Here is a 10744-nt window from a genome sequence, read left to right on the forward strand (position 1 = left end):
GCAGCTCAGATTGCTATGGCAACGAAAAATGATCCTGTTTTGTCAAGAGTGATGTATTTTGTCACTAATGGATGGTCACATGAAAAGCCAGAAAATGAGTTACTTCCCTTTTACCGCGTTCAGGAGGAAATGACGGTAGAGGAAGGGTGTTTATTAAGAGGAATCCGAGTGATTGTTCCTGATCGATACCGGGATGACATTTTGAATGAGTTACATGTTAACCATCCTGGAATGGTTAGGATGAAGGCATTGGCTAGATTGTTTGTGTGGTGGCCAAACTTAGATATGGACATAGAAACAAGGGTGGCAAAGTGTTAAAGTTGTAGGAAACAATTACCAAACATGCCACAGTCATGCTCAAACCCATGGTTATGGCCGAACAAGCCTTGGGAACGTGTACATATTGACTACGCAGGACCATTCTTAAACAACATGTTCTTAGTCGTTGTGGATGCCCATTCCAAATGGCTGGATGTTGTAAGAATGTCGTCAACGAGCGCTGAGAGCACCATCAACGCGCTTCGATACATGTTTTCCTCATATGGACTACCGAAAGAGATAGTATCAGACAATGGACCTCAGTTTGTCGCGGCTGAGTTTGAATCTTTCCTAAAGAATAACGGTATTAAGCATACCAAATCAGCGCCTTACCACCCAAGTTCAAATGGTGAAGCCGAATGTGCAGTTAGAACCTTTAAGACTGGTATGAAAAACTTGGAAGATGAGGAAGGAACATTAAACCAGAAGCTGGCATCATTCCTATTGTCATACAGGACAACTCCTCATACTTTGACCAAGGTCACACCAGCTGAGTTATTCATGGGCAGGAAGCTCAGAACTCGTTTGGACATTATAAGACCAAATTTGAAACTGTCAGTTCAATTACGAAATCAACAACATGTCAAGAAAGATCGCACAATGGAGGTTGGAGACTTGGTTATGGTACATGACTACAGAGGTCAAAAGCGGAAACCATCATGGGTTCGTGGACTTATTCTGCAGAAGCTAGGACCAGTTACCTACACCGTACAGGTTGGAGAATTACAGTGGAAAAGACATATTGATCAGATGAGAGCATGTCATCCAGATTGTGTTGTGGATGATTATCAAAACAAGTCGCATTTGCAGGATATCATTGACTTACCATCATATTTTCCTCGCGAAGAGATAACGCGTGCACCTATGGTTCCTTCAAGTGAGTCGATCACTCCATCTATGATTTCATCTCCAACTCTCAAACGCTCTATTACAAATGAGAGTCGCGAAACCATGCCAAAGACTGTGGAATCTATTCCTTCATGTGATAAATCTGGATCCATGGCAACAGAGTCGCGATTTCCGCGTCGTGAACGTTCAAAACCAAACAGGTTAATTGAAACCATGTGACAGTTAAAAGTTGAACTGGAACTGTTATATTGTGCAACTGTAGTGATTTAATGACAGTTAAAATTATACCGAAAGTATAATTATGTTAAATTGTGTTCAGATTTTGAAAGACTGATTTTCATGAACTGTGTGAAAAACATGTTTTGTTCTAGTGAAATTACCTTTAAATACTAATTACAGCCAGTAATTATATTCTAAAGGGGGGAAAAGTGTAATGTTTGTAGAATCATACTAGTCTGGGGCGGTTGCTGTTTCTATCCAACAGTGTTTAGTGTTACCAATTTGTATGTGTATTGCGCATGCTCATTATTGTTGTTGATGACTACCCGCCATTTTGGAATAAACATGAAACCATGTGCTCCTCGTTTGTTCCCGTAAATCAGCTAATACAAGCCTTGCCTCGGACATTTCAGAGAACACCCCCATACATTTATCCGTTTTTTGACTGTGACCTTGATCTTTGACATCTGACCCTGAATTTCTAAAGAAACCGACTTCTCCTTATAAAGGATACATGTTCCAAATTTGATTAAGGTATACTAACTGTCTTAGTCTCAATGCGTTTACAAGGTAATCATATAGTACTTATGCAAGTACTGTGACCTCTACATTCAATCCTCAAAATCATTACTATATCCTCTCCACATTGCCCAGGGATAACTGAAACTGTAATACAAATGATAAATGATACCCCCAACACCCACAGCCTTAGCTATCTGCCCATGGTGACCTTTTGCACAGAAACATCCTCTGAAACACAGCGGCATGTGCACATGTTCCCTAACATTCCTGCAAAGTTTTGTTGAAATTGGTCCACAGGTTTAGAAGTTGACCGACATGTAAAACCCGTCTATATTGACCAGTTGCCATGGCAATCAATATTTCGAGGGAAAATGGTGTATGTACATCTACACATTGTCCCGAATATTACTGTAAAGTTTCATTGGAATTGTCCAGACAAGATGTGTCTACAGACAGACAAACAGATGGATGGACTGATAGACAACCTGATTCCAGTTTACCCACCCTTTTGGTGGTATAAGAATGCACAAGAGTGCTTACAAATTCCATATGGACAGACATCATGAAATAATAATAATGAAAAAAAAAAAACATGATAAAGATGCTTATATCTTGTTTTCTTTATTCAGTATTCTTTATATGCTTTGATCAGCAATGTAATCTTGTCATGTCAATATCCTAGTACAAGATTGCATACACAAAATTGTTGTAGGTAGACTTTTAAGATACATAAAAAATACATGCCTAAGTTTAAATGAAGGTTTTAAACAGAAGTCATATTATGTTCAGTATACAGTGATTTTTCTAGACAATTGTAAACTATAAACTCGGTATACAGCGATCTTTTCTACACATTTGTAAACAACAAACTCAGTATACAGTGATCCTTTCTACACAAACTTGGTATAACTAGTGAATCTTTCTACTCAAGTAAATTGAAGATTGTAAAGAAATTTACTACAAATGCAGCATACAATGATCTTTTCCACATTTTTTTAGTTTCCGCGATTTGTTGATTCTTCTTTTGTGATGGTAAATATATTGCCGCCTTTAGAGAGTACTGTGACCTTAAAAGGCAACATGGTTGTTAGCATATCCTCAAGTGATTAATCATCTTCAACATCTAATTGGAGGCCGGAAAGATGGACGTTTTTCTCCACCATAAGGTCCTCAAATCCATTGTTGGTCACAATGGCCAATTCCAAGTTAGAAGAATCAATAGAGATACTTTCTACCATTCCAGATTTCATTTCTTCAGGGACATCCACCTGCTGAAAGAGAGTAAGGGAAATAAATAACTATATTTCTTTATTGCTATGATTATGTGCAAGAAATATACACTTCTGTATAAGCTTATAGTCTTGAACTTCCCAATAGGAGTCTATATCAAATATACTGTAATTAATTACTTTGACGTTCAGGACTGTCAAATTATTAAGCGATGGACAGCTAGCAAAATAATAATATCTTGACCATGGTCATACAGAGATTGAATCATAAAGTTAAATTTGTGTGATAAATCTGTGCAGTATGATAATTTATTTTGACGTTTGTATTTCAAAAATCATTTTGACTTGAAAAGTAATGTGTAATTTAATTAATTACATTGGACCGTCATGTAATGGTTATTTAATTATTTTGAAAATACCTGTAATGGCAATGCCATTTTCATAATGTAATTGTAATTTAATTAATTACATCATCATGTAATTGAACCCATGCCTGTTACAAACAGTAGCTGTCCTAACTGATCCTAAAATTAACTTTGGCTACGTCTATCACAAAATTAACTTTGGTTATGTCTATTACAAATGCCACATTTAGCTACAGTAGAGGTATTTCAACAAGAGGCCCATGGGCCTTAACGGTCATCTGACAAAAAGCAAGCCAAACCTAGAAAGTGGGTTGAGGTCATTCATTTGAACAAACTTGGTAGCCTCTCCTCCAAGCATCTTACAGGCCCAATATCAGCACTCATGGACTTTTGCTTGTTGAGAAGAAGTCGTTTGTATATTTTAACATATTTGACCCCTGTGACCTTGAAAGTGGGTTGAGGTCATTCATTTGAATAAACTTGGTAGCCTTTCCTCCCAGCATGCTACAGACCCAATATCGGCACTCATAGACTTTTGCTTATTGAGATGAAGTCCTTTGTATATTTTAACATATTTGACCCCTGTGACCTTGAAAGTGGGCCAAGGTCATTCATTTGAACAAACTTTGTAGGGCTCCATGCCAGCATGCTATGGGCCAAGTATTAGCCCCCTAGGCCTTCTAGTATTTGAGAAGAAGTTATTTAAAGATTTTGACATATTTGACCCCTGCGACCTTGAAAGTTGTTCAAGGTCATTCATTTAAATAAACTTGGTAACCTTTCCTCCCAGCATGCTACAGACCCAATATCGGCACTCATAGACTTTTGCTTATTGAGATGAAGTCCTTTGTATATTTTAACATATTTGACCCCTGTGACCTTGAAAGTGGGTCAAGGTCATTCATTTGAACAAACTTGGTAGTCCTTCATCCCAGCATGTCACAGGCCCAATATCTACACTCTGAGCCTTTTGGTTAATGAGAAGAAGTTGTTTAAAGATTTTAACATATTTGACCCCTGTGACCTTTAAAGTGGGTCAAGGTCATTCATTTGAACAAACTTGGTAGAGCTCCATGCCAGTATCCTCTGTGCCAAGTATTAGCCCCCTAGACCTTCTAGTATTTGAGAAGAAGTCGTTTGAATGAAAAGTTTACGGACGGCGCACGGCGGACGACGACGGGCGAAGCATGATGACTATAGGTCATCGGATACTTCGGGTCCAGATGACCTAAAAATGTATGTCATTGTAACTGAAAGGACACAATTAATGGTTACTTAACCAGAACTACAGTTCTGAACAAACCACTACAAAGCCTGGTTAACTGTACTAAGAAAATGTCCTCTCAATTAATCAATTTCATTGATTATTGACATCTTATTGTTGTACTTTGATAATACTGCAATGTCTTAATAAGTTCTCTAGGGGTATTGGTTAGACTATTTATCCCATTTCATTCCATTCACTGTGGAAACAAAACTCTAAAACGCTTAAAAACAGTCGACAATTAATGACAAATATTGAGTCTAGGGCTGTGTAAAATTGATGAATCAAGTGTTGAACTGAAAGTGGAAGCAGTTGACATAATACTGCAATTTCTGAGATAAACAAATACAGTACATATATCAAAAGTTCAGGCATAATAAGAATTGTACCAATTACACTTTACACATTCACACTGGGACCTAACACTTTACACATTCACACTGGGACCTTACACTTTGCTAGGTTTATCCTAATCTTTATTAAAACACTTTCCGGGATTCAGATGTTAATTGACATCTTCATTATTCCCAATCTGTATATTGTAATCGTTCACATGCATCACTCTTCAACAGAATCAACGAGACATCATGTCAGAAAGACAAAAACTAAATTTAAGCTAAAACTATAACTTCACTTGTAAACCTTACAATTGGCATAGCTGTAGAGTTCCTGTACGATTTCATACCCTGGCCTTGAGGTACTTATAAATTATCTCCGATCAGAAATTTGAACGAGCTAGATCTACAATAGCACGGACAGTGATCGATATTTTAAAGTAAAATCGATATATTACACAGATAGATTCCTAGATCTATTCACGGTAGTGTAAGTAGTACAGTACAATATTACGGATAAGTTTTTATCTGTTTAATTTCCGATCTGTTGAGCCACTGACAGAAGTGACTGCGATGAGACCATTATGAAACGATCATTCAAAAATAAATCCATTTCAAAACACTGAAATACTTTACGGAAGCAACAAAAATGTGCTAGATGCTTACATAACATTTTTCAAATGCATACTGCTTCAAAGGAAAAGTCTTGAAAATATTTTTTAAAAAGTGCCATGGCGGCAGTGCCCAGCTTGCGCGTCGCCGTCGAGCCTAAATTCAATACATGCGATGGCTCATTTCAAATGAATTGTTGCAAAAAATGCAATTGCTAGTTCAGTAGAAGTGTTGACTTCAAATTCAGCTTACATATATATAGTGATACTTGCCTACATAAATTACCCGCCGTCTTCTTTCAGCCGCCGTCTTTTTTCAGGGTCCACCAGCACAGAGCACCCCGGCTGTTTCCGTCAAAATTTTATGCTACTCTAAATCATTCTTATTTTAGTTTCATTTTTATTTTCAACTACATATTTCATTATTTCTAATAGTTTTCAACAGTATTAAACGGGAAGTAAATTTTCGAAAAAAGAAAAAAAGAAAGATATACAAATGTATATGACACCCACAATGCATCGCGCGGAAAAGAAAGTTAAGCCGCCATATTGGCATCGCCTCGCAAAATTTACCACCATAAACGTGAGTCTTTGTCATTGTATTTACAAATTTCGATGTCTGATTATCATTAATACACAACACAAAACGTTTTCTTGATGTACAAGTAATGAAGAAAATGTCGATAAGGTTGTTTCATTTAATGACTAGCATCAGCAACTTGTAGGGGCGATAATCCAATGATTACGGTAATGTCCAGCAGATGGAGTAGGAGTAAACGTTCGATTTATGAACCAATGAAAACGAAGTACTGATACTCAGGGGCGGCAGCAACATGCTGAAAAGCATTGAAAATGCTCTTAGCATATAAAGATACACAAAGGCCAGTATAGTGATCCTACATCTGGACTACGGTGCCATCGGCGGCTGTCCCGTGACATTCCACCTTCTGTGACCTCCTGATCTCTGGCGACAGTGTTGGCCCGGTCTAAGTCACACATGGTGGCACTGGCCTGTGCCTCCCTGGCCAATTGAGCCTCCCTCCTTTCATACTGGCGTCGTTGGGACATTCCCCTCCGTGGCATCCTGGCAGATCCTGGTGAGATATACTGGGAGTTGGATTGTGTAGTACCAGGCTGATGTATTCCAGAGATGCCCATGGCCTCTGCCTGTGTTTTTCGGTGGCACGCTACTAAATGCCTTCGTATCTGATTCCTCCTGGTGTTGGTGAAACGACAAAGAGGACACAAGAAGAGGTCAGTACTTGGTAAGTGTGTGAGTGCCCGGTGTCTAGCGAGTTGGTTATACCCGTGGTATACCCTGGGCTCACACGCAGGAACCGGACACCTCATGCCTCCCTCAATCCACAGAGGCCTGTTCTCCAGGTCATTGTCCAGGTTTGCCAATTCTCCATATTCTACATCAATTTGCAGGATGTCGGACATGGTAGCTGTTGTGAATTCTCTGTTGATAATAGGGCTCTCGATCTGCCAGATTTGGGGCCGAATATCCCAATGCAAAATAGTATCTTTTTTCCCAATTTAGACCCCAAGACTGTGGTGGAGAGTGAATTTTTACCTAGTATAGGTTGTTTGCATTTCAGATACAAGTGTAAATGATAAAAACTTTCAATGGAATTTAGAAGTTGACAACCTCACTGAACAACATACACGAGGCCCGTCATATGTATCCAGAACAATTATGGTAAAGGGACAACAATGCTGGCACTGACTGGTCTTTCTTCAGACCTGAACATGAAATCTTGAGTGTCCTTCAGTTTAAAAGTCCATAGCTAAATCTGACCAGTTTAAAAAATCTGCCTAGCGTAATGGGTCGTAAGTACTTTGCGTGCTCATCCGCTGAAAAGCTGTCATAGTGGACGTAAAACATGAGACCCAAAATAAATGATAACAATGGCGGTATTTATTGATTCCTTCACATTACAGACCTCGATAAATCGCCATTTCTGTATTATTTGATACTGTATGAAACTTTTAAATTGAATACTTAAGCATTGATAGAATATTATATTATAATATGATAGCACAGAAAAGAAATCTAAATGATGAGTGTAACTTGTATATATGGATGTTTTACCGTTTTCGTGTTTCGTTTTGGATCACTACATGATACATTTCATTATTCTGTCAAATTAAGTCATCAGCATTATTTTAATATAGACGTTAAGATTTCAAATAATTGCTACTTTGATAGATACTGATACACGGACCAGGGATTTCATTTTGTCAAGAAAATGAATAGGATATATAGAAATAATGAATAGATGATATCACTGTGATAAACAGGTGATATCACAGTAATGAAAAGGTGATCAAACTGTAATGAATAGGTGATATCACAGTAATGAATGGGTGATATCACGGTAATGAATAGGTGATATCACTGTAATGAATAGGTGATATCACAGTAATGAACAGGTAATATCACTGTAAAGAACAGGTGATCAAACTGTAATGAATAGGTGATATCACAGTAATGAATAGGTGATATCACGGTAATGAATAGGTGATATCACTGTAATGAACAGGTAATATCACAGTAATGAAAAGGTGATCAAACTGTAATGAATAGGTGATATCACAGTAATGAATAGGTGATATCACGGTAATGAATAGGTGATATCACTGTAATGAATAGGTGATATCACAGTAATGAACAGGTGATATCACAGTAATGAAAAGGTGATCAAACTGTAATGAATAGGTGATATCACAGTAATGAATAGGTGATATCACGGTAATGAATAGGTGATATCACTGTAATGAATAGGTGATATCACAGTAATGAACAGGTAATATCACTGTAAAGAACAGGTGATCAAACTGTAATGAATAGGTGATCAAACTGTAATGAACAGGTGATATTACTGTAATGAACAGGTGATATCACTGTAATGAACAGGTGATATTACTGTAATGAATAGGTGATCAAACTGTAATGAATAGGTGATATCACTGTAATGAATAGGTGATATCACTGTAATGAATAGGTGATATTACTGTAATGAATAGGTGATCAAACTGTAATGAATAGGTGATATAACTGTAATGAATAGGTGATCAAACTGTAATGAATAGGTGATATCACTGTAATGAATAGGTGATCAAACTGTAATGAATAGGTGATCAAACTGTAATGAATAGGTGATATAACTGTAATGAATAGGTGATCAAACTGTAATGAATATGTGATCAAACTGTAATGAATAGGTGATCAAACTGTAATGAATAGGTGATCAAACTGTAATGAATAGGTGATATTACTGTAATGAATAGGTGATCAAACTGTAATGAATAGGTGATCAAACTGTAATGAATTGGTGATATCACTGTAATGAATAGGTAATATCACTGTAAAGAATAGGTGATATTACTGTAATGAATAGGTGATCAAACTGTAATGAATAGGTGATATCACTGTAATGAATAGGTGATATCACTGTAATGAATAGGTGATCAAACTGTAATGAATAGGTGATCAAACTGTAATGAATAGGTGATATCACTGTAATGAATAGGTGATATCACTATAATGAATAGGTGATCAAACTGTAATGAATAGGTGATCAAACTGTAATGAATAGGTGATCAAACTGTAATGAATAGGTGATATCACTGTAATGAATAGGTGATCAAACTGTAACGAATATGTGATATCACTGTAATGAATAGGTGATCAAACTGTAATGAATATGTGATATCACTGTAATGAATAGGTGATATCACTATAATGAATATATATCCTTATTTTTTTAATGTCCTAATTATACTATTTCGAGAGTAAACATGTTTTTAAATTTGCGTCCGTATTACCCAATTAATCTCGAAACTCTTTTGTCTGGAAAATCTGAACTCGCCGTTACTGAAAACGAAGATATTTTTCACATCGTACAAACATACATGCGGGCAGGCATCAGATTCTGACTTCACTCTGTGAATGGATGATCTTGTCCTCTTCTCCTTTCTGTATCTCTAATGGCTACTTGTAACTATATTGATTTATTAATATTGAAGGTTATTAATCATTTTTAGTTCAGCTTAATTGAAAGCCTTGAAGAGAACGAGATGGGCTATAGGAATGGTGTTTTAATGAAATGTGTAAGAAGAAATGATGTGTGTGCAGTTATAGTGCCAGACATGAGCGTTGACTACGTCAGATTGTTAAATCAATTTCTTCTTTGTTGTCACATTCATTGTATATATTATTGTGGAGAGGGCTCTTATAAGTTGTGATAACTTGTGCCCACTCCATTTGCTTTTGCAATAAAATATGTTTAAACTAAACAAGTGTTTCATAGACTGTGATTTATAGTAATAAACAAGTGTTTCATAGACTGTGATCTATAGTAATAAACAAGTGTTTCATAGACTGTGATCTATAGTAATAAACAAGTGTTTCATAGACTGTGATCTTCAGTAATAAACAAGTGTTTCATAGACTCTGATCTATAGTAATAAACAAGTGTTTCATAGACTCTGATCTATAGCAATAAACAAGTGTTTCATAGACTCTGATCTATAGTAATAAACAAGTGTTTCATAGACTGTGATCTTCAGTAATAAACAAGTGTTTCATAGACTCTGATCTATAGTAATAAACAAGTGTTTCATAGACTCTGATCTATAGTAATAAACAAGTGTTTCATAGACTGTGATCTTCAGTAATAAACAAGTGTTTCATAGACTCTGATCTATAGTAATAAACAAGTGTTTCATAGACTCTGATCTTTAGTAATAAACAAGTGTTTCATAGACTCTGATCTATAGTAATAAACAAGTGTTTCATAGACTCTGATCTATAGTAATAAACAAGTGTTTCATAGACTCTGATCTTCAGTAATAAACAAGTGTTTCATTGACTGTGATTTATAGTAATAAACAAGTGTTTCATAGACTGTGATTTATAGTTATAAACAAGTGTTTCGAAGACACTTATGAATTACATATAATTACTACAGTAGTGAGAGGGGACACGTGCCGATAGCTTGTGACATTGTACTTTTTTCTGTTCTTA

At 36.4% G+C, this 10744-nt stretch overlaps 1 protein-coding gene across 1 annotated transcript; it reads left to right on the forward strand.

Annotated features, from left to right (window-relative positions):
- The first annotated feature begins 342 nt into the window (after positions 1–342).
- Positions 343–1386, forward strand: LOC132550278 (uncharacterized protein K02A2.6-like). Its single transcript, XM_060214324.1, has one exon. The coding sequence runs from the start codon at positions 343–345 to the stop codon at positions 1384–1386; it is 1044 nt and encodes a 347-aa protein (XP_060070307.1).
- The last annotated feature ends 9358 nt before the right edge of the window (positions 1387–10744 follow it).

Source organism: Ylistrum balloti, unplaced genomic scaffold (genome assembly GCF_031769215.1).
Source record: "Ylistrum balloti isolate Yb309-2 unplaced genomic scaffold, AGI_CSIRO_Ybal_v1 Utg370116, whole genome shotgun sequence".
Lineage (NCBI taxonomy): Eukaryota > Metazoa > Mollusca > Bivalvia > Pectinida > Pectinidae > Ylistrum > Ylistrum balloti.

Bases quoted from the DNA above. Each gene is read 5' to 3' on its own strand.
- LOC132550278 (XM_060214324.1), top strand. From the start codon at position 343: ATGCCACAGTCATGCTCAAACCCATGGTTATGGCCGAACAAGCCTTGG.